The sequence below is a fragment of the Syngnathoides biaculeatus genome, chromosome 9 (genome assembly GCF_019802595.1).
Source record: "Syngnathoides biaculeatus isolate LvHL_M chromosome 9, ASM1980259v1, whole genome shotgun sequence".
NCBI classification, from domain to species: domain Eukaryota; kingdom Metazoa; phylum Chordata; class Actinopteri; order Syngnathiformes; family Syngnathidae; genus Syngnathoides; species Syngnathoides biaculeatus.
Window position 1 is genome coordinate 1425244 of NC_084648.1, and position 25448 is coordinate 1450691.

At 41.9% G+C, this 25448-nt stretch overlaps 1 protein-coding gene across 1 annotated transcript; it reads right to left on the minus strand.

The window, feature by feature from the left end:
* Positions 1-2376: 2376 nt before the first annotated feature.
* On the minus strand, positions 2377-23515 carry prkacab (protein kinase, cAMP-dependent, catalytic, alpha, genome duplicate b). Its single transcript, XM_061830469.1, has 11 exons — positions 23051-23515; positions 16448-16509; positions 15154-15282; positions 13664-13762; positions 12789-12871; positions 12539-12665; positions 12239-12334; positions 8431-8553; positions 5092-5151; positions 4899-5003; positions 2377-4831 (listed from the first exon to the last, which is right to left on the minus strand). The coding sequence occupies exons 1-11, from the start codon at positions 23094-23096 to the stop codon at positions 4706-4708; spliced, it is 1056 nt and encodes a 351-aa protein (XP_061686453.1). The 5' UTR covers positions 23097-23515; the 3' UTR covers positions 2377-4705.
* Positions 23516-25448: the final 1933 nt, after the last annotated feature.

A 25448-nucleotide genomic window follows, 5' to 3' on the forward strand; every position in this document is an offset into this window, starting at 1 on the left:
TATTTATGTATTTTGGAGCGAGCTTGGAGGAGAGCGAAAGCTGCCTGGACCCTCAGGCCTTCACCATCTCCTGCCATGTCTGCAAACCAAGGCTTTAATAGGGACCAGACACTGTTCCTTATTGACCTGACGCCATCATGACGTTATCTTTCCTGTGGTTGGCACATCAGTGAGGGTGGAAGTAAGAATGCCAGACCAGGGATGCTCAAATCCTCCTGTCTCAGCCTGCCTTTTGCTCCAGCAACAGCACACGGCCTCGGCGACAATGAGATGGCGTGCTCTAATTTCTTCTCTGGGTCCAAGGAGGCCACTCAGAGGTCCCACAAAGAGTTACAGGCTCAACTGAAGTCAGCCCACCAAGGCTTTCAGGCCCTGATGGGTTGACTGACAGATCAACTGTAAGAGTTAAGTTGATGTCACTTTTCTGTTATTCACATTTGACTGTATGTTTACACTTTTGCACAATGTTTATGAGTTTTTTTTTTTTTTTTTTCTCAATTGGCATCTTTGTTGGGTTTTCGGTATTTTGTGTTTGAACTTTGTGGAGTCATTGCAGTAAATAATACTAATACTAAACAATTGGGGAAAACACTTTTTATTGGCACGAAAAAAGCAGTTCATTGTTGAACCCTACTGTGCTGTTTGAATGTTTGTAAACCCTTTTTTTTAAATTAAAAATCATTCAAATAACCTGGATGAATATATACCAAAGTCCCAATTTGTAAAACATACCTTCTAAAGAGAAGACTCACACAAAGATACTTTTTATTATTTAATCCAATAAACGCCTTTTCCCCCCACAATGGTAATGAATTGAGACTATGGAACAATTGAGAATGTGTAAACATTAACCAATGTAAAAGCAAATACAAATTGTCACTAAAAATAGGTTGTAGTATCAATATAAATATAATTAACAACATGACAAATACAGGTGTTTTTATGGTTTGGGCTCTGGCGCCGGTCCTCTCGAGAGATGTTGAACTCTTTTCCACTCTGGACTTGTCCACAGTGAGAGGCACCGAGCATGTGTGAGTAGACTTATTGCCCCACGGCTCAGCGCCTGTATGTTGGGGTGCATCCCGGTGGACGAGAGGATACTTTTCCCTCCCTCCTGACTGTTGTTTGTGCCTATGCACCAAATAGCAGTTCAGAGTAAGCAGCCTTTTTTGGAGTCCTTGGAGTACTGGAGAACGCTCCCACTGGGGACTCCATCGTTCTGCTAGGGGACTTCAATGGTCTCGTGAGCAATGACAGTCAGTCTTTGAAAGGTGTGATTGGAAAGAAACCCCCCCAGCCCACCCCGAGCAGAACCGAAGTGATGTTCTGTTACTGGACTTCTGTGCTCATCGTCCATAGCGGACACCACGTTCAAGCACAAGGTCGTCCTCATGTGCACTTGGCAACAGTTCGATGATCAACTTTGTGGTCGTGTCATTGGACTTGCAGCCACACGTCTTGGACACTCAGGCGAAGAGAGGGGCGGAGCTGTCAACCGATCACCACCCGGTGGTGAATTGGGTCCGAAGAAAGTCAGAAGGGGTTTCAACTTCCACCTCTGGCAGAACTTTGCTCATGTTCTTGGGGACATGGAGTCAGAGTGGATCATAGTCCGCCCCGCCATTGGTGAGGCGGCCGACCGGACCTGTGGCCGTAAATTGGTCGGGGCCGGATTTGCTATTACTAATCGGGCAAATATCGAGACACTCTTGGGTCACACCTCCCCTGTCTATAGTCTCTGATTGGCTATTGTCATTCTGTGATCTGTTGGGAAATAAAATTAGAGGCGCAAAATGAGGCCAGAGAGGGATGATTTGTTGTTCAAACAGATCATTTTGATAATATTTTCATGGCAGGTCATCCTGACAGTTTAAACAATTAGAACAACAATTTCTTTCAAGATGAAACTCTCCATGTAACATTTTTTTTTCAGAGTAGATGTAGAATTTTCTGAATGGCAAAAGCTTGGTATTTTTACAACACATTGTTATAAATAAGGCAATCAATTGGGAATATCTTGCCTTTCAGAATCTATTGTTGGTAATGCTCCTTCCTTCTCCACGATCTTAATCAAAATTTAGACAGTTTGATTTTTCCCCTCGATTATTTTCGAACCTCATTTTTGGGTTGTCATCATCCACTGACGTTGAAATAGACAACATGCAACATTTTTTTTTCAAAGCAAAGAGTAGACTTTAAATGTTTGTTTTCTAATCTGTGGAGTGAATGTAAAACAAAATCAGAAAGTAGCATTTAGTAGTAGATGTAAAGTATAAGTACCTCTAAAAAGGTAAGTAAACACTGAAGAAGCAACACATCCAACTAAGGGAAAGAAAGGCAACTTCAGGATAATTTTACAAGTAAAACTTTATTGGAATGATTTTCATGTTGCAAAATATTACACTCAGGTTTTTATGTCAGTGCTGCCGTGACTTCCCTTTGTGTGTGTGTGTTTTATGCTCCATTGTATGTGTGGCGGGGTGGTGTTAACATGGTTCACGCTGGGATCTCTCATTTCCCTAAAAGTGCGACAAAATATACCAGCATTGTGCCTCCTTCGAAAGGAAGTATCACTAGAAAAACATCGATGAGACCCATCAAACCGTTGTATCATAACCTCCATTTTCATTGGATTCATAATGTTACAGTCGTCAACATTGAATCGGACGTGGATGGGATACCGACAATTGTGAAGATGTGACAAGTTATACAAACTATCAAATAATAATAATCATCCATCTAATGTGACAATGTGAATTAGACTTCAAAGAGATTGATTAATAAACAATTTCACCTCACTTTATAAGAGAAAAAACTGCTTGATAGGTGACCATTTGGTGTTTTATCGGAGTGTTAAATGCGCATCACTTATGTTACATTTCATTAGGATGAACCTCTTTAGCTGTATCATGGCATTCTCAAAGGTTCTATGGTTGGTCTTTAAAATTCAAAAGCCTTCACCTTTGTTGTATTGTTCTTGTGTTTTAGCTTGGATATGGAGCCTGCAAAAAAAAAAAAAAAAAATAGACAAAAAGTAGTGTACTAAATGAGTGCAGTTTGGTTTATGCGGGAGTTCTGAAATCAATGTTTTGTATCAAAATATCCTGCGCTGAAACTGGGGCCATCACATTTGAGTCACCACTGAGATGTCAAAGCACTTGTCATCACATCTAAAGGATGATATTGACCACATGTATCATGTAAGATAAAGAGTATGCAGTGTACTAAGAACCATGTTAGCCACTCCAAGAACTCACTGCAGATGCGCTCTCTTTTCCAGGTCAGTTATCGTTTTTCACATCACCACCATATGGAATAAAACACACAAAAAAAAATGTGATGGGCTAAGTTTGCCAAATGAATAATGTACTTCAACATTTAAAGTGTCAAGAGGAATGAGGTGATTACTGGGATATTTAAACATAGTTTTTTTTTTTTTCGTTTTTCAATTTTTTTAAAAGGACACAAATAAGACCAGCATCAATGACAGATCAAAGTGGTTCTGGTTATCCAGAAACAGTTTGAGGTAGTCTGCCTCAGATGGTCTCTTTCAGGACAAAAAACATGCAGAGTAGGTGAGATCTGAGCGCAGACAGCACAGGCTTTTGTTCAGTCACAAAACCAAATGGAAGGGCAAAAATGTGGAAGACACTAATCACATATCTAAAAATTCCCTTTAGTTCCTTTGAATTCTGCCCAGAAATTAACATTTCCATTTCTCCATTGGATACACACATCCAATGTCCCCATTTAGTGATATGTTCAAACCTGAGATACCATTATGTAACATTATGTGTTCCTTCACACCTCTGAAACCGTGCTTGCCCTTTCCTTTGTCCACGTCTTTGTGTTAGTTAGCGTCACATGATATTATCACCGGAGACACATTTAAACATTTAGAAGTTGGTGTCGTGGAGATGGACAAAGTTGTCAAATTGCAATGATAATAAATACTGACACACACACACACCACACACACACACACACACACACACACACACACACACACACACACACACACACACACACACACACACAGAGTCATCAAGAGTGAAATCTGTCTGTCAATCGTCAAATCACATTGGTGACTTGACGTATACTCTCTACAACATTGGAGGATGGAGTTACTGTACGTGACAAAAAAATAAAAGTTGCAAAACTGAAGCCTTTCAAGCTGAACGTATATGTGTGTCTGCTTTAAAACTTCTGTTGCTCACCAGAGGAAGCGCAAGCCAACCAATTATCAGTGGAAATTAAAAAAAAAAAAAAAAATCAGTGCAGACTTTCTCTGGTCCAGTTCCAGTAGTCTTCACATTTGACAAAGAGATGGAACAGTTGACTCGAACAAATGAATTTGCCTCTCTTGGACTTCAAACGTGAAGGATGAAACCATACCAGCAGGGAGTAAACAGTGAAGAGGCGACTCTAAACAAGAGTGGTTGCCCAACCCGAGAATCTGAAGCACGCCTTCGTTATAAAGGGATCCATAAATGAGACAGAATCATGAAGAAAGTAGAACTGAAAAAGGCGACACTGCTGGTTGTCAGTCTCCTTGCTTGATCCCTTTCCCCTCTTTTTGCAGCTGGTGCTTGTGATTGTGACGGGAGATGGTACGCTCCTCCTGACATCTCCCACTTGACCAGCTTCGCTCTGACTCCCCCAGCTTCCTTATCGACTCCCTCCCTCATCCACTCAAGCGCCAACTCTAGAACTCTGCAAACTCCTTGGCACATTTCTCATTGAAAGAAATGCGGATCTCCTCCTCCTCATAGTCGTCAAAGTTGCTGGTGTCGCCTGGCCCCTTAAACTTGGGGACGAATGGAGCTTCCACCTGTTGAAGGACAAAAAAGACAATTGGCTTGCGTCTGCACGCAAACACACAAGGAAAACATACACACTTTTTTCTGGTAAATGGCAATCCAGTCAGTAGTTGAAAACCACTTGTGTCCCTTAATGTCATTGACCCCGTTCTTGAGGTTCCCATAGCGTTTAGTCAGATCAACCTGAGAATAAAAACAATACGTTTCCTCCATTATGATTCATTGAGGGGAAAACAAGGAAGTTATCATTAAAATAGCAGGAATGTTTCACCTGTAGCAAGTTCCTCAGGAGATCCTTCAGGTCGGAGCTGAAGTGAGATGGGAAGCGCACCTACGGCAGAGAACAAAGCTGCTTGTTTTTCTCAATTATTCTCAGTCTTTCTCAATTTTACAGATGACCAACACTGATCTTCACCCACAGTTGTATTCCTCAGATGCAAAATGCAAATTAGGAGACACAAGATGGTGATTAAATGCTATCCTGCGTAGAAGATCCATCCATCCATTCATCCATCCATTTTCTTTGCCGTTTATCATCACGAGGGTCGCGGGGAGTGCTGGAGCCTATCCCAGCTGTCAAAAGGCAGGAGGCGCGGTACACCCTGAACTGGTTGCCAGCCAATCGCAGAGCACATGGAGACAGACAACAGTCGCACTCACAATCACACCTAGGAGCAGTTTAGAGTGTCCCACTAATGTTGCATGTTTTGGGGATATGGGAGGAAACCGGAGTGCCCGGAGAAAATCCACGCAGGCACGGGAAGACATGCAAACTCCACAAAGGAGGGGCCGGGATTGAACCCGGGTCCTCAGAACTGTAAGGCCAACACTTTACCAGCTGAGTCATTGTGCTGCCTGCATTCAAGATAAATATTGTATTTTTGTCCTTACAAATGAAAGGAAATTTGCAATTTAAAAAAAAGTTATTTGTCATCAAGTATTTGTTAAAACAATCATTATAGCTTGATAGTGGTATATGATAAATATGAAAGACTCGTCCGTCTCTGACTTCTTCTTGTGCCTACAACCACTGCGCCTGAGGAAAAACAACGAATCGACTTTTGAGGTTTAATTTGTCATGTACTTGCACACACACTCATTGTGGGTAAACCTTGTAGTCTTGTGCTTACCTATTACCCTTTTACCAATGAAAGGCAACTCATTCATAATGAAGTATCATTATAATGCTAAATATTATCGGTCTGAAGTTTCATATTTTGCGAGGCCGAGGGAGTGTGCCCGCATGATCGTGATTAATGATTGACACCACACCTCGTGTCTCTGATGGTTTATTTTCTCTTGGTGGTTTCTTGCATATCAAGAAGGGGTCGGAGAAGGCGCATTTTTTCACAAACCATCGTTACCATACCACTTGTCAAGTTGTAATGACTCGACTTGGTCATGAGTTGGACAACCGGCGGGATGGATGTCACCGGAATGTTCCTGTCAGCGTCCGGCCATCTCCTCTTCCGTCACTGAGTGTTTGTGGCGGCCTGCTACTTGGTTTTACTTGCAGAAGCGGACCCCACAGTGTTGAAAACAAGCAAGTGCCCATCGCTTAAAGACAATGAAATTGTTCTCACACTGGAGGTAACAATAACTGCTGTGTCCAATGCCTGAACACAGGGCCAAAAAACACACCCTTCCTGCCACCAAGTACTTTATGGACCAATCCAGTGAGTTTTGCCCGTCTATTGCGGGAGTTTCTGTCAAAAAGTTACTTTTAGGTAAAATGCTATTGGACAGATGGCCAGCTGCTTTTTCAACTCATCAGCTATACGGTGAAGAAAATAAGTGTTTGAACACGCTGCTATATTGCACTTAGAAATCATGGAGGGGTCGGAAATTTCCATCGTAGGTGGATGCCCACTGTGAGAGGGATAATCTAAAAAGAAAAATCCAGAAATCACATTGTATGATTTTTTTTTAACAATTTATTTGTGTGATACAGTTGCAAATAAGTATTTGAAAACCTGAGAAAACCAATGTTAATATTTTGTACAGTAGCCTTTGTTTGCAATTACAGAGGTCAAACGTTGTTCACCAGGTTTGCACACACAGGTTTGCATCCACACAGCTCTTTTCTAGATCAGACGGGTTTCTGGGCTGTCCCTGAGAAACACGGAGTTTCAGCTCCCTCCAAAGATTTTCTATTGGGTTTTGGTCTGGAGACTGGCTAGGCCACGCTAGAACCTTGATATGCTTCTTGCGGAGCCACTCCTTGGTTTTCCTGGCTGTGTGCTTCGGGTCATTGTCATGTTGAAAGACCCAGCCACGACCCATCTTCAATGCTCTGACTGAGGGAAAGAGGTTGTTCCCCAAAATCTCACAATACATGGCCGCGGTCATCCTCTCCTGTCTCCACATGGGACAGGCAGTCCTGTTCCATGTGCAGAAAAACACCCCCAAAGCATGATGCTATCACCCCCATGCTTCACAGTAGGGATGGTGTTCTTGAGATGGAACTCATCATTCGTCTTCCTCCAAACACGGTTAGTGAAATTATGACCAAAAAGTTAAATTTTGGTCTCATCTTATAAGACGGGCCTTGACATGTGCTGGTTTAAGCAGGGGAGTCGTTCCGTGCCATGCATGATTTCAAACCATGACGTCTTAGTGAATTACCAACAGTCACCTTTGAAATGGTGTTCCCAGCTCTTTTCAGGTCATTGACCAAGTCCTGCCTGTGTAGTCTTCTAGTCTCTAGTCTGTAGACCTTTCTAAGGATCACTGAGACCTTACGAGGTGATATCATGCATGGGGCTCCACTCCGATTGAGATTGACCGTCATGTTTAGCTTCTTCCATTTTCTAATGATTGCTCCAACCAACAGTGGACCTTTTTTCACCAAGCTGCTTGGCAATTTCTCTGTAGCCCTTTCCCGCCATGAGGAGTTGTACAATTTTGTCTCTGGTGTGTTTGGACAGCTCTTTGGTCTTGGCCATCTTACAAGTTTGAGTCTTACTGATTGTACGGGATTGACAGGTGTCTTTATGCAGCTAATGACCTCACACAGTTGGATCTGATTGATAATATATGGAGTGGAGTTGGACTAACAGGTCTTTGAGGGTCAGCATTCTAGCTGATAGACACGGGTTCAAATACTTATTTGCAGCTGTAGCACACAAATAAATTGTCCATTTTAATTTCTGGATTTTTCTTTTTAGATTATCTCACTCACAGTGGACATGCACCTACGATGAAAATGTCAGACCCCTCCATGATTTCTGAGTGGGAGAATTTGCAATATAGCCGGCTGTTTATTTTCTTCACTGTAAATGATTCCTTGCTAAGAATCATTGTTGACTCAATCCTAATTATTATAGGTGTGTTGAAATAACTACAATCTGATGCGTTCCTTGGATACAGTGACGCTTGTAACTCAAAATGGTGCAGATTTTTAATTAACGCAATACAAAGCAACATCACTGTTGCTAGTATAATTCTAAACTGTGGTTAAACCTAACTGAAAGCAGCTCTTCTCACCTTGCCTGAAGCCCCCACTGGCACATTTAATAATATGAGTTTTTTTTCTTATTGCCTGTTTTTTCAGCTGAAAGTTTTGAATACAGTATACAGTATAAGTGTCGCTCAAGAGAGCAAATCATACCTTCCCTGATACAATCTTCTCGTAGATCTGAATAGGCTGGTCAGCGAAGAAAGGAGGGTACCCAGCTGCCATCTCATAGACCAGTACACCTAACGCCCACCAGTCCACTGCCTTGTTATATCCCTAATTAGGATGAGAACACTGTTTTGAGACATCTCATAAACAGGCATAGTGGAGTCTTGGAGACGCTTGTTAGAAGCACAAATCCTTGTATTGTTAATACGTCCTCAAACATTTACGACACCTCTCCAAACAAAGAGAAATATGGGTAAAATAATGACGGTACTTTACCTTTTTTATGAAGTAATTTTGTCTGGCAATAAACAGAGAAATGCATCCAAACTAATCGCAGTCACTGTGATTTGACGGGCGCGTATGCACTCGCAAATCTACACAGTCGAGCACGAAAAATCACAAGCGTAAAATTTGTTAGGAGTAGAAATACATAGATATTGAAAGATGTCACTTATTTTGTGTAGTCTTGACCAATGTTCCCTCTAAGCTGCACCACTGCGCACTTGGCGCACACTCAGCACACATGAAAACCGATCCAGCACAGTGAACCACAGCCTGACGTCTTTTTTTTTTAACACGGAAGCACACGCTCTTTAACAACGAGCTGCTGCTTAGCCTACTTCTACTTCCTAGTTTACCTGACACCGCACCCATCCACTCTTAAAGGGGTACACTAATAATTATAAACAGAACACACACCCGCAACTTTATATCTGCGGGCATGACTGGTGGACCACACCTGTAACTTTATATCTGCGGGCATGACTGACCACACCCATATATTTTTCAACTGTGGGTGTCTGTAATCAGGAGAAGTTTCACCATATAACAAGACAATAACCCAAAATATACTGCCAAAACAACAAAGGACATTATCAGAGGGAAAAAGTGGAAGGCCTTAGGCTGGCCAAGTCAATCGACAGACCTTAATCCAATAGAGCATGCATTTTACTACCTGAGAAGTAGACTTAAGGTTCTACTGACATGAAAAAGCACGATTTTTAGGATGTTTTGAATTTTAAAAAAGGCAGCTGGAATTGACCCATCCGTTTTTTGTTCACCACAAAACAAGATTTTGACGTATATGGCTTTTTGTAACTCCCGCCATGAAAATCCTCTCGAGGGATTTGTTTTGGAGAAGAAGCAGGAAGTGACGATATCAGCAGGAGCCCAGTCAGGGGGCCTCGTGTGTTCATGCCGGTTTTACCTGCCAAAGGTCGCTCTTTGTTCCTTTGTGTCAGCCAAAATGCCGGCTCGTTGTATTGCTGGATATTGTTCGCACACTCGGGAGGATCGATTTACTCTTCATATGTTTCCAAAAGACCCGGTTTGTCGTGAAAAATGGATTGCACAGGTGCAAAGGACGAGAGCTTTGTGGGTTCCAATTGAAAGGTAGGTGTGTATAGATCTACTAAAAAAATAATAGTGGGGGAGACGGGGACGTAATCCTCTCAGAACTTAACAAAAGATCCGCATACGTAAGTCAGGGGTGCTAAATGTGTCGATGTGCGCGTCAGCGCCTCGTCCGCCGATCACAGCTTCGGTGCTAGGGTGGCTCATTGCGGCGCCAAGCCAGGCTGCTTTACGGTTTTGTCGTCGCTCGTGTCTGAGTACGCTACATACTGTCATATATACTGACAGGGAGTCTGTTGTTAGTTAGAAGTGATCCGCATATCATATAAACATGGCTCGAAACAATAGGGTAATATTGCCCCGGTAACTTCACTCGGTTGTGTGATGTTCTCTTCTTCGAAAGGAACTTCTGTGTCAGGTGGGGCGTCGGAAAAATCCCCAAATCTCTGTCATTCCTCTCCCATAGCAGGTGCCACTACCTGTTTTCAAACGCGAATGTCCCAGTGTGACGTCTGCTGAAGACATTGCAGGCAATATGGCTACCACTTGGATGTCGAGTGAGACTTCCATAACTTTGCGCATGGATAGCATGCTTTCCGCTCATATTTATTTTTTCGTATGGACATTGAAGTGAATAATGTTATATGTATTTTTCATTACAATATCTACTCAAGAACGTTTATAGGCATGTCACTTGGGCTTTATGGGAGAAACCCTGAGGAGTAAAGGTCTGGAAAAGAATTCCAAATGAAGAATGCAAGTCTGGTGAAGTCAATGTGTCACAAGCTTGGTGCATCTACTGCAAGTAACGGTTATGCCACCATACATTAAATGTTATTCACTTTAAGCTAATTGAATCACATCTTGGCGGTGCGGTGGAGCAACTGCTTAGAGTGTTGGCCTCACAGTTCTGAGGACCAGACATTGCATGTTCTCTGCGTGCCTGCGTGGGTTTTCTCCGGGCACTCTGGTTTCCTCCCACATCCCAAACACATGCGTTAATTGGACACTCTAAATTGCTTGTGGAAGTGCTGGAGCCTATCCCAGCTGTCTTCGGGAGGTGGGGTACACCCTGAAGTGTTTGCCAGCCAATCACGGGGCACATAGAAACAAAAACTCGCACACACAATCACACATTCCATTCCATTTTCCAAGCCACTTATCCTCAAAAGGGTCACTGGAGCTTATCCCAGCTAACTTCGAGTGAAAGGCGGGCAACACTATCACTGAGTGGGAATTGATCCACCAAAGTCACGTGTGTATACCACTACGGCATCAACGAAGCTTCACAATCACACCTAAGGGCAATTTAGAGTCAACAATTAATGCACGTTTTTGGGATGTGGGGGAACACCGTAGTGGCCGGAGAAAACCCACTTAGGCACGGGTAAAACATGCAATTTCCATACAGGCGTGGCGGGATTTGAACTGGGGCCCCCAGAACTCTGAAGCGGTTGTCCACCTTGCCACCAATATCTTAACACTTTCTCATATATTACTTTATTTGGCAATCTTTCACTTTTGGGGATAATTCACGCCAAGTCTAATTTTAAACATCACTAAATCTTTTCCAAAAGATAAGCAGTTTTCTATTTTGCATGTTGTTTACTTTACTGTACCAAATGTGAGTCAAACCATCACTTCAAAACCAAGACAGCTACCGAACGATGATTTTAATGTACTGTACCCGGGACGATTTTACAGTCACTGTCTGTGGTTTTGCAGTTATAAGCAGCCCTCTTTGGGAACCCATAACGACGACATGCCCTGCAATGAAAAGGATTGACTCGCCAGCAAAAAGCCAGCCTTTTCCTAAGCGTAACGTTGGGAATGTGAATGTTTTTATGGATTACCATCTGTTCCAACAAAATGTTTTAAAAGGGACTTTGAGACTGTTATTATCGCTGTTGTCACTGTTGGCAAGATTTGGGAGGATGGGAACGACACAGTACTTAGTACTCGATGGTGATACAGGGTTAGCTAAATGATTGTTACCGATTATTTGTTCCTGCTTGCATTATGAGTGGGTCGGGCAAGGTTAAGAGGATATACAGTATGCAAATTTTATTTCATAAAAACGTGACTGTATTAAAAACAATGATTTTTTGGCCGCGTTTATGAAATTGTAAGGGGAAATTGCAAATGTTGCTTGTGTAGCCATCACGATGGTGAACAAGTTGAGTTGTTCTTGCAGTGTTTTGACACTGCAATTGCTTTGAAAGACTTACATCAGTGAAACAAATAACCTTTGAGTGAATACAACTGTTGAGGAACACAAAGCACTCATGTGGGGGTTACAAGTACCCCCACATGATATGGAATTACGGTATTCTGCAGCCCAGATATGTGGATTAAATGTACCCAATCAAAGTGGCTGCACTAAATTTATTGGGTAAATCTTATAGGTTCTTTTTTTCCAGTGAGGAGAACACGGATTTACCTTGCTGAGTATGATTTCAGGGGCAAGATATTCTGGCGTCCCACACAGTGTCCAAGTCCTGCCCTTAACGCGTTTGGCAAAGCCAAAATCTGTCACCTGTGAGGGGAAAAGACCAATGGTTTTACTCTGTGTAAGAGGAGTGGGGTGTCTGTCAGTCTATCGATCTATCTATCCTCTTAATTCGCTGAAATTGATTTACTCAGTGGGCAATCTTCTAATTGAACACCAAGCTACTATGTAGCCATTACCCATTATGTGGGATTGTGCTTATTGTACCTTACGTGTAGGGTATACATTTACCTGTATGTAGCCCTGTTGGTCTATGAGAAGGTTTTCAGGTTTCAGATCTCTATAGATCAGGTCCAAAGCATGCAGGTATTCGAAGGTCAGAACAATTTGAGCAGCGTAGAACCGAGCATGGGGTTCACTGGAAAAGTAGGCAGACGTGCACCGGGAAACACGTTGCACAGTTGAGTATAAACGTGCCAGAACGTTATTTCCACATTTGTCCACACGCTCCCTCAAAATGCTTCATGAACTTCATACAAACCTAAATCTGCCAATTCTCCGTAGATGGGAGAACATCTCTCCGCCCGGCACATATTCCATCACCATGTAGAGGTTGGTGTTGTCCTGTAAGAGGAGGGAGAGTGAGAGATGCTCTGCCTAAACATGCATCATTTTGGAGCTCACATTTAAATCCAATACCCAAGGTGGAAAAGTTAAAAACATAAGGCTAAGTGAGATGAAATGATTAATACAAATACTGTACAGATATTTAAAAAACATCAATACATGTTTTGGCTAAAATGAAAAGCTGTTTCTGTGTGGAACAAATGAGAGCTGAAGACTTTGACTCTTCCTTCACATTTTCATGAATATTCTTTAATGGGCTTGGCAGTATTGAACATTCACAATGATTAGTAATAAAAATCCAGAATGTTTATGTTTAATGCTGTCAAAATACTGACTAGCATCTTTCATTGAGGAGCGTCCTTATAGTCTCATTTCCAAAATGTGCCACTAGAGGCCACTCTCGACAAAAACAGCTAAAATGAAAAGGGTGTGCAGAACAGTATTCCAGTATCAAAGAAATATGGCTGCGTATTGGCCTGGATTGATTCAACTGCAGATGATCTTTGCACTATAAAAAGTGCATCATTGCATCAGTTAATTCTATAAAATGTCAGGAAAGTATAAAAACCAGACATTGTGCCAGCCTGCTGTTAATAGGTTTATGTGAGACATCACAGTATCCAATCCTGGGGCTTTTAAGGTTCATCTAAAAAGCTTAAATGGATAAAGCTTTAAGAGGTGAATGTCCAGCTGGGGAACAGGTAACTGCAGCGTCAAACACGTCCGTTATTGCCACATTGCATCAAATTACAAGCAGACAACCATTTGTACAAATCAAGATTGCCTTACCTTGAATGAATACTCTAACCGTACGAGAAAAGGAAAGTTAACAGCTTGAAGAATTCTCTTTTCGTTAAGAGTGTGCTCAATCTGCTTGAGCTTCACCACCTAAAGTTAGGAAAAAGTGAGAAATTAAAATGGCCTCATAGTCGAACAGGTGTGGGTTTTTTTTCTTCACTTTTTTTTACTTTCCAACTCGTAAGTAGAGTTCTTTCTTGGTAGAGTTTACTCTCTTCAGTCCATAAAACCTTTCCCCAGAATTTTTTAGGGTACTTTTTGAAAGAGAACAGCCTGGCCCTAGAATTCAGTATTTTACATTTTTCAGTGTAGTATTTGAACCTTTGCTCATGTTCACGCCCTCTGCAGGTTGTTGGTGATGCCACTGAAACTTGTTTTTTTCCCCACAGCTTTTGAAAGATTTCTATTGGTGTTTTTCTTGGTCAACCAAATGGGTTGTATTGGCTTCTGCCAATATTTGTGCAATGACGCTGAACGGTTTTCCCGATCTTTTCGCAGCTTCACAATTTGTTGTTTTTCATTGATGCACAGCTCTTTTCATGTTGGCCACACCTCCAACTTGTATAAATGCGGTCTTCACAAACCACACCCAAATTTTACTGACATGAAAATGAGTGAATTGCAACAAAACCTTTTAAAGAAAGTTACGTGATGAGTAGGTGAAGCGACCCGTTTCTCAATCTTGGCCGCAAATCGCTTCTGACTCAAATCCAGGATGAATGTTTTGATGTCAAATACGAACACAAATGACGGAATAGGGCGTACAGTTCCAATACCCTTATTTTGAAACATTGTTGTCATTTTCGCTGCAATCAAAGAGCAGGTTAGTAATTAAAAGCAATTAAAAGAAAACACCACATTGAAAAACATGCAGTACATTAAAAACTGTCCATAACTACAATCCCAGGAAGGCACTCGGCGGTGATATTACAAGAGCTTTTTCCAAGAATCAACTTTTAAAACATGAATAAATAACTGCTGTATAGAGCTACTTCAATAGGAAATGAAATATCACTTGATATTGATGATAAGGTAAGATTTTATTGAAAAAGAAACTCTAAATAGTGCACTTACAGACCTAGGTAACTGTGAAGTTATTGCTTTATTTACTCTTTAATTGCTTCTGTTTGAGTTTATTATTATCCATTTGAGGCCATTTCATTTTTAGAGGGGTCAGTTGGGGATCAAAATACATTTCTGTCAGTGTTGTATTTATAGCTTCTCAAAATAAAAATGAATATATTTTGTGTTCATGTTGTTTACTTTTGTTCAACTTTTCCATGTATTTTGAGTAACTACTGAATCGACGTATTACTTATTGCACTAATTTATGATGCGTGTTGTTGATTTTGGTGCACCCCGGGAAGATTAGCAAACTGCTGCGGCAAACACTAATGGGGATCCTTTTAAATAAACAAATAAACACCAAATTTAGCAATTTAGTGTGAACACAATCGGCACAGTGGCCCGGCCTGACTGACCTTCTGCTTGTTGAGGATCTTCATGGCGTAATGCTGTCCTGTTTCTCTGTGCCTCACCAGCATAACGCGACCAAACGAGCCCGTTCCGAGAGTTTTCAACCTCTCAAAGTGGTCCAGGCAAGCGGTGTTCTGAACGGACGAAGCACAAAAGCGTCAGTTCACCTCGTCGTTCTTCGATGAAGGCATCTCAGGTGCTGGGGTTTGTCAAGGGAACTTTCAAGTTCTCATCTATCTGATAAGGAATTCCCTTTTAGTAGTGAGTAACATACGTTACTCGAAAAATTTCAAATGTTCCTCATGCCACAATTTTAAATCATGTAGAACTTTGGTAACTATACACAACTGTTTTTATACGACTTAATTTTTTTTAACCATTCAGATGTATGAGAATTATTATTGTATTGTATATTCATAACTTTTTTCTTTTTTAAACTTTTGTCACTTTCAAAGTTTAAGGGAATCAATTATTTGTCTTTTTCTAATTGCATTTGCGCTGTACATATCTTTTTACTGTTAGTCCTAAACACCCTTAGAGCAGTTAAAGATCTACAAATGCACACAATTAAGTTTCAGATTAGATTAGATTCTTATTAGATCCTCAGATATTCTTGTCTCTACAAGATTAATATTAATCATACATTGGCCAAATCGTGTCTGAGCAGTTCATGAGTTTATGAGTTATTTTAAATTTGTTGAATGTTAATATTCTAAAATAGGAATGACAAAAGATGTAGATTATATTTTCTATTTTTACTAGTTCTTTACATTTCAAACAAAGTTCTACTGTACAGCCACTTCCACAAAAATTAGTCATACTTTTACATCAAGACTGTCCTATGCAATGTTCTGAATTTATGGTTGATTAGAATGATACAGATTGTGCTAGAAGTTTCCAGCATATTTTATAAGGGTACAAAAACTGTTTCCTCAAAACTGTCCAATCAGTTAAGGGATATGAATATTATCTCAAGTAAAACACAAGGAAAATACTGAACATTTGACATGCAACGTCTTGGTCTATAATGACTTTCTTATGTCATTTACAGCCATTCAACAAATACAAAAATGGACATTTGAACAATTTGGGCCTTTATAGAGCCCCTTGACTTCATTTTGGTTCTTGTTATGGAAATCTGTCGTTTTTTACATTACTCTGAACTACATTAAAGCAAAGGTTTCAGAATATTCCACTGAGTTATTTGATAAGCATTAGAAATGTTTGGACCCAAAGAAAGTGAAATAAAAGTACGTCATGACTTGTAGGTCTACACTACTGTAATGTGGTTTGTGTCACCTGTTCAGGGCTCTCCCACTTCTTCAGGAAGTCCTCTTTGGCTTTAGCAAGGAACTCCTTTACTGGAGAAGACAACACCAACTACGCATTAATTTTTTGGGTGGGGAGGGGGGATTAAAACAGAAATTTATACCTATCGTGTCTTAATTAGAGTGGTATTAACACTAGAGCTCCAACTATTCATTGCTAGATCGGTCACTAAACTAAGCAAAAAAATGTTGATGATCAATTCAATGCTTAGCGACCTTGTTTAACCTAAAATACTACAACTTGTAAAAATTTCAGTCCCTCAAGAGTAAATCTCAATAATTATAGTTATTAAAATAATAAAACAGTAAATATTCATTAGATTAATTAAAGTGCAAATAATTTGTTATTATAATAAAGCAGACTGATTAGCATTTGGTTGAATCAAAAAAGAATTACAAACATTTTCTTTTACCTTGGAAAACAAAATATTTTTGTCTAATTTCCAATGGCTGTTATGGAACAAACTATGCTTTACACCAGGGGTCCTCAATGCGTCGATCGCTAGGCAGTTTTGGTCGATCGCGACAGCGTGCCACGAGAAAAAACAAACCAAAAAAAAAAGACAGCTGTATTTTTCTGACCTTGAGCTCACCGCCCATGTGCAAACAACGACAGTACAGGAAAACACCCTAGTCAGTGAGTTCCCTCCTATTTTAACCCCCCAATTAAGAAATCTTAACAAACATGAGTATGGATGCTGCAGTAAAGAAGACGGAATATGAGGCGGGCTTTTTTTTCCACAATGTCATTTTTTAAGTGCGTTTGCCTCATCTGCCAGTGTAGTGAAATGCGTAACGTATATTGAACTGTTTATGGAAAATATGACACCGACATTCCCCCAAAAAGCAAGATGAGAATGAGAAAAGTGAACGAACTAAAATCCCAACTCGCTGCACACCAGTCACTTTTCACACAATATCGTACAACAGCGAAAGCCGCCACCAAAGCATCGTTTCCGGGTTCGTCACATCACACATAAAGAGGCATAGCTGACTTGTTGTTCCGACCTTTTAAAAATGAGGCAGAAATATTATCTTCAGTAAAATCTCTGCAGCTGTAAAGGAATACAGTGACACGGCGCTGTGAAGCCATGGCTGATGTGTGGAAGGACATCGGAGATTGTGAGTGTTTCTCACTGCAGTTGGACGAATCCACTGACGTGAGTGACACAGCCCAGGTGTGCATTTTCATTCGTATGGTGTTTAGTGATCATCAACGTGAACTCAGATAGTTACAAAAAAATGTTCATACTTAAGTATGTTGTGTTGTGCAATATTGGCTCGCGCGGTTATGCAAGGCACACAAACATACATTTATACATAAGGAATCCTCAATATCCTTTGAAATAAATATGTTTGGCATTTTTGTAGTGGGTAGATCTTTGTGGCTTGGTCATTGTATTTCATTAGTGGTCATTGTCAACAAAAAAGACGTCATCTACCCCCCAGTCAATCGCAAGAGGCTGGCTGCTTGAAAATTAGGTCTTGTAGTAAAAAAGTCATGCCAACCCTGCTTTACACGATCATGATTTTTGGGCCCAATCAACGAGTTTAATAAAAGAAAAAGATCCAATCACAAAACAGAGCGTTTGAGTCTATTTAAAAGAACTGTTCATTTACTGGATATACATAAGTACAAAATTGAGAAAAAATATATATTTACAATGAATAATGGGTGGCACAGTGGGGCAGCTGGTAAAGTATTAGCAGTTCCGAGGTCCCGGGTTCAATCCCACACCTGCCTCTGTGGAGTTTGCATGTTCACCCTGTGCCTGCGTGGGTTTTCTCCAGGCACTCCGGTTTCCTCCCACATCCCAAAAACATGCAACATTAATTGGACACTCTAAATTGCCCCTAGGTGTGATTGTGAGTGTGGCTGTTTGTCTCTATGTGCCCTGCAATTGGCTGGCAACCAGTTCAGGGTGTACCCTGCCTCCTGCCCGTCGACAGCTGAAATAGGCTCCAGCACTCCCCGGACCCTCGTGAGGATACGCGGTGAAGAAAATGGATGGATGGAATACATAAGGTATCATTGTTCAGCTATTTATGCCAGTGAGGTATAGTGACAGTAAAAGTAATTGTCTTCTACTGGATGGCCGTAAGTACATACAGTGATGAATGTACGTTATCTACTTTTTATGACATTTTTGTTTGTTGGTATGCCGTGAGATTTTTCAATTGTAAAGAACCAGTAGGTGCCTTAGCTCCAGAAAGGTTAGAATCTGCTGCTCTGGTCTGATCATGTGTTCATTAGAACGGGAGCATGTTTACACACCACAAGTAGCACCAGCACAAGCTTGCTAGGCTACATAACATTTGGTTGCCAGCATGCGAGCAGTATCCGATTAAAATTATGTGAACATACCTCAAGCTTGCCTTTACACGGAGGTCCACTCCTGTCCTGAGCACCGACGACCACCAAAACCTATTCTTCCCATTTTCTTTTTATAATACAGTCGACGCAATCCACTCATGTTGTAGTCGCCGTGGTAACGTGTATTCGGTCACATTTGCATTGACAAGATAGAGCCCAATGATCATAAAAAATAAACGATATTGGAATACAGGATTTAATTGCAGTCATCTTTTTCTTTCGGCTTATCCCGTTAGGGGTCGCCACAGCGTGTCATCTTTTGCCATCTTAGCCTATCTTCTGCATCTTCCTCTCTAACCCCAACTGCCCTCATGTCCTCCCTCACAACATCCATCAACCTTTTCTTTGGTCTTCCTCTCGCTCTTTTGCCTGGCAGCTCCATCCTCAGCACCCTTCTACCAATATACTCACTCTCACGCTTCTGAACATGTCCAAACCATCGAAGTCTGCTCTCTCGAACCTTGTCTCCAAAACATCCAACTTTGGCTGTCCCTCTAATGAGCTCATTTCTAATCCTATCCAACCTGCTCACTCCGAGCGAGACCCTCAAAGTCTTCATTTCTTCTACCTCCAGTTCTGCTTCCTGTTGTTTCTTCAGAGCCACCGTCTCTAATCCGTACATCATGGCCGGCCTCACCACTGTTTTGTAAACTTTGCCCTTCATCCTAGCAGAGACTCTTCTGTCACATAACACACCGGACACCTTCCACCAACTGTTCCATCCTGCTTGGACCCATTTCTTCACTTCCTTACCACACTCACCATTGCTCTGTATTGCTGACCTCAAGTATTTGAAGTCTTCCATCCTTGCTATCTCTTCTCCCTGGACCTTCACTCTTCCTCCTCCACCCCTCTCATTCACACACATATATTCTTTTTTACTTCGGCTAATCTTCATTCCTCTCCTTTCCAGTGCGTACCTCCATTTTTCTAATTGTTCCTGTCAATTTAATTGCAGTAATCTGAGATTGTGAAATAGATTAGTGAAATAGATATAGTGAAAGAGCAAGAGTCTTGTACAGTACTCGGATTCGTGCATTACGTGTTGTCTCTCAGCTGTCTCGTCCATGCAGCTAACGTTTTTTTTATAAATAACTTTATTGGCGGTAAAATATTTACAGTTGTACATCAAAAGACAAGCAAGAATGCGCAACAAAAAAACCTCACGATTGTATTCACGTATACTGGGCATGATGCCGACGCAGAGTAAATTACTTTTGCGATAATCAAGCCGATCAACTAATCAGCATAAAATGGTCGTGATCAGCCAATGCCGATCTCACCGATTAAATTGGTGTAAAGTCTACAACAAACAAACAGCAGTCACTGAATGGGAATCAATTAATGTTTATGCATTTTCTGTGCTGCTCATTTGAAATAATGTCCTGCTTTTGAATAAAGGCATGGAAATATTACAAATCTGATTCAATTAATTGAAAAAAATAATCAACATATTAGCTCATTATTAAAATAATCATTAGTTGCAGCCTAATTAACTGGAATGCTTATAAGGGTTGTGGGTAAGTAGGAGGGATCACCCTGACCCCTAGGCAATCCGACAGGGTACTAGACGAACAACCGCTGGACAATTAATAGTCCTCAAGTAACCTATGAACCATGTTTTGGGAACGTGGGAGATTGCCAGAGTACCTGGCCAAAACTGGAGGCTTGGGCCAAATTTTTAACCAAGTTAAATGCACAATTGCCTCATTATATTACTGTATTAGTTATGCACAAGTAATGGATTCAGTCAATCAATTAGGGAGGCACTCAATGGTGGAGGAAGGAATCACTGGAGGAAGGGGAGAGGCTCACGGTTTCAACCTGTCACTATTTTGTGTTTATGCCGCAAAAGATGAAAATATTGATGTTCGTGGTAACTGTGCTGTCAATAAACTGTTACATGGCTTCGGAAACACAAGGTCAATTTTACAGAAACATTGCACGGTTATATTCAGGTTTACAGACAAAAGTCCCACTCGCAGATACAGTATGAACAATAAGTACGTAGACAGAACATGCCGCCTTGAGATGTGTGAAGCCGCCACCACAAAGCTAGTGGGGGCGGGGGAAGTATGCCAGCACATTCCATGTTTGTGGATGGCCTGAAAACAAAAACAATGATCACAACGACAAACTAGCAGTAACCTTGATAAGGTAGGATTGAGATGTTTGTTTGCCAAATGTTTTCGATTCTTTCCATATTCCTTGGTGTGTAAAAAAGCAATGTACTTTTTTTTTTTTTTAATGAAAACAAGTAATTTATGTCATGCCTTGATCAGACTACAAAACAAATTTGGTCTTTCCCAATAGCACTATGTCAGCCTACTGCCTTAAAATCTTGCCCTATTTAAATAAGATACTGGCAAGACACGAAATTTATTACAACACCACAATATCTCGTCTAATTAGCACTGGACTAACCTGACAAATCAAACGGAGAAGCCCGACCACAAAACATGTCATCAGTCAACAAGACCTGATGCATTGTTACCCGTGCAACGAAAACAACAATGGATCGCGTTTATTGGAAATGAACAGATAAAATGAGGAAAAATGTATGGTGGTCGTCACCGGTGCTCAGGAGAGCATGTTTTGGGCTGTCAATTCAAGGATTGGTTGAGGTCTGTTTCCATACTTTTAACACGGCACATAAGCAGTCAATAAAGCATGATGTAGCCTACCAAGCTAGTGTAAGCACTAACGTATGTGTGTATGCATACGAGCATTTTGTCAAAATCATGCACTAAAGCTTCAGCAAACATTGATTTGTGCGTGTAAATAAATGTTGACAACTGTGACCAAATATGTTGACAAGAGCAAGCAAGGGAGGTGATGCGGGGGTCACAATATGCAATCCACTTGATCGAAATAAAGGTGTGTTGCTGAAAAGACTATCATTATCATCTTTTAAATATAAAAACAGGTATTTATTTTGAGTCAAAAAGGGTTTTTATTTTTCAAAATGCACTTCCAATAAAGTATTGGCAAAACCTGTTGTCATTTTTATGCTGAGTCAGTGTTGGAGGCATCTCTTCCCTGAGAAGGGTTGCGTCAGGAAGGGCATCCGGCGTAAAAATTGGGCCAAACATATATATGCGTTCATCTGAGATGACACGCTGTGGCGACCCCGAAAGGGACAAGCCGAAAGAAACTTGCTTGCTAGTGTTGGAGGCATCTACTGAATGTAAGTAACAGTTACTTGTAATCTAACCTAGTTACTTTTTAAAATCAAGTAATGTGAGTATTACCTCTTCATGGCATGTGATTGCATGGGGCAGAGGGTAAGGGTACACCCCGTAGCCGGAGGGTTGCGGTTTTTTTTTTATCCTCATCTGAGTACATATCATCGTTGTGCCTCCGTGCAAGCTACTTTTAAACCATATTGCCTACGAATGAATGGGGTTGGATGTTAGGTGGTCCTCGGAGGGGCTGTAGGCACAGAATTGCAGTCACATGTCTTTCTGATCTGACCCAGGGCAGCGGTGGGTACACCAGTAGCTTACCGCCAGCAGGGTGTGACTGAGAAAAGAATGAATATTGCGTACAATTGTAAAGCATCTTTGAGTTTGTTGTGAAACGCAATAGTAGCCAAAGGCATTATTATTATTAAAGTAATTTTCAAATCAGAAGTCAATGAAAATCATCAATCAAAACCGAAAGGGTTTTGGGAAGAAAACAATGCTTGTAATAACTCAATGTTATTAAAAAAGAAGGCCAAAAAAAAAAAAAAAGTTGACACACAATTTGCTATATGAGACCACAGAAAATAATGTGGTTGGCTCGACTTGGCCTTGGAGCCTTGACTTAGATTGACACCTGTAATTCAGAAGGTTGTTTACGATTGTGGCTGACACTTAAACTGCTGTGCATCATCCAGAGCTGCTGCGGATGGGGGTGTCACCTCATTTAACTTGACGACAGGTGGAAAAATGATAGTTTGGGCTGATATAATGAAGTTGTAAAACCTCAAACCACGCATTAAACAGACGACACACGATTTACATAATGTATGGATGAGACTGAACGAATGTTGGCAGTCTGTGTTACCGACAGCGTGGAGCTTCCGATTTGGATTACACGTACAGCCGAGTCCGGTGTGGAATAAATCGTTAAGGCCTCTGAGGCGGATGCGAGGAGGCTGGCGTCGGTGGGCCAGGTGATGCTCAGGTGTGAAGCGTGCCGCTTTGCTCTACTCACCGCTTTCCATCTCACTGCCCTTCCTGGCCGTGGGCGCGTTGCCCATGATGACGAGCTGTCAACGGACGGTCAGTCGCTCACAGCAAGCAGATCGCCAAGCAGATCGAAGCTCGGTTCTGACGACAAAAGAGCTCCTAAATCCAAAAACGGTGTTCCTCTTGAACAGGATGTCCGCTGTTGATGCCGCTCAGATCCCGGGTCGCTACTGGGCGCTGTTGGCCAGTCTTCGCCTATGGCTCCTTTCAGCCCCCTCCGATGGAGGCCCCTCGGCTTCCCCACCTTCACCCCAGCCTCCCCAAAATCACAGTAACTCCTCGGGCGGGGATGCGGTATTCTCTGTCGAAAGCCTTCGCGCTAGCAAACTGAGGCTTTTTAAAACCTAATGACATCCTATATGGAAGGCAATTCGCCCAAATCAACATTGGCCCCCTGTCGCCCCGCAGATGAGCGGGATGACGGAACTACAGACCAGAGATCGCCCCGCCCACTCAACGCAATCCCACCGGATTGACAGCGGGTTCTCGGATCCCCATTGGCCAACAAACTACAGCGACATCCGACGCCGCGCTGTGATTGGCCCTCGGCAACCCAACGGCAGTATCCCACCGCCTGCTCAACTAAGGTGGGGTGGTGGGCTGGATGGGGCTAACGTCACCGATATTTTCCTCCGCCGCTAACCTGGCGTGGCAGGACCGAGACAATGTTTGCGAGTGGGAGGCTGTGGTTTGACGTCTGATGGTCGCGCACTCTCCGAAACACACGGGCGCCCCAGTCTCCTCAGCAGTCACCACCCCCCCCCCTCCCTCTCCTTTACCGCCGCTAAACGACTCATACGCGTTTCGCTGAGTGACGTCAACCACGAGCTATTTTTAGAAATGTTGGTCAGAATGGAACGCACGCGCGGCGCGGTCTGGTCAGTTTGGAGGGAGGCGGCATGGCAGACGGACGCGGGAGGGAGATACAAACGGCAGCAACAAGCACGCACCGAAATGAAACGAAAGCGTCTCATCAGCCACTGCATGTTTACCCGTGTTGGTCCACAGGGCGAACGTGCCCAAAAAGCACAAGCCCCATCTATATTTAACCTTGAATAGGTTCACACAACGTGCGGTCTACGAAAGCATATGCAGCTCCGCACATTCAGCGACAGAGAAAAATACTCACTTTTTTCGGCATGACACTGAAAAAAAAATCTGATATCAACCTACGATGGAACGTTCTTGTCAATAATTATGACGTGAGGAGATCAATTATGTCGATTCCTCGAAATAAGTATAAACAATGGTTTAATGAGGTAGAGAATGGCTTAGTATCATCAAACACTTCTTATAAATATCTGCAACCATTAATATTTATTATTAATTTCATTAATAATACAACTTTGGTGAGCTACTCATGGTCCTTGTGGGCTGCCTGGTGCTGTGGGCCCAATATTGGTGGCCCCTGGTCTTATAGATGTATCTCTTCATTTTAAAGTTTCTGGAAATAGTGAAGACTACATATTTTAGTATACAATTACCGCTCGATTTAGGGGAAAAAAAACAAATCTGCAAAAAGTGAAGATTAGAACACTGGTGCATTTTCCGCCAATATAAAAAGAAAACAGGCAGGAGCGTCCACAAGCTGACTGAAAATCATCCATCCATCCATCCATCCATCCATCCATTTTCTTAGCTGCTTACCCTCACGAGGGTTGCCGGAGTGCTGGAGCCTATCATAGCTGTCATCGGGCAGGAGGCGGGGTACACTCTGATCTGGTTGCCAGCCAATCACAGCGCACATGGAAACAGACAGTCGCACTCACAATCACACCACACCAATTAGAGGCTCCAATTAATGCATGCTTTGGGGATATGGGAGGAAACTGGAGTGCCCAGAGAAAACCCACGCAGGCACGGGGAGAATATGCAAACTCCAGAAAGGCGAGGCTGGGATTTGAACCCCGATTCCCAGACCTGTGAGCCCAACGCTCAACAGCTGCTCCACTGTTCCGCCTGAACTAAAGTCAAATGGGTATAAAATGGCTTAGATATTCTAAAAAAGCTGTATGTAACTGCATTTATGAATCACTTATCAAGTGAGCACTGTGGTGCACACCATGAAATACATACATTTTACGTGACTATCCAGTGACTTTCTACCAACAATGTTGTCCTTTCATTTAATAGATAGCGTATTTCCCTCTCCCTGACTCATTTTTTTCTGCTGTTGCTTAGCAACTTTAGGCTAGAGTGAAAATGGAGTGGCAAGTGATGCTGCATTTTATGAATGAAATATAAAAAAAAAAGCCAGGAGGCAGGGGAGGGGAAAGAGAGGTTACTCTCGTCGTTTGTGCACTGCACTTCTTTCCAGGCTCAGTAGTTATCAGCAGACCACTTTTATTGTCTTATTCTAGCAC

Coding starts and splice junctions, on each gene's coding strand:
- prkacab (XM_061830469.1), bottom strand. CDS start 23,096: ATGGGCAACGCGCCCACGGCCAGGAAGGGCAGTGAGATGGAAAGCG. Junction 12,335..12,538: donor ACCAACAGGGCTACATACAG/GTAAATGTATAC, acceptor TTCCCCTCACAG/GTGACAGATTTTGGCTTTGC. Junction 5,152..8,430: donor AGAAGATTGTATCAGGGAAG/GTATGATTTGCT, acceptor TCTCTGCCGTAG/GTGCGCTTCCCATCTCACTT.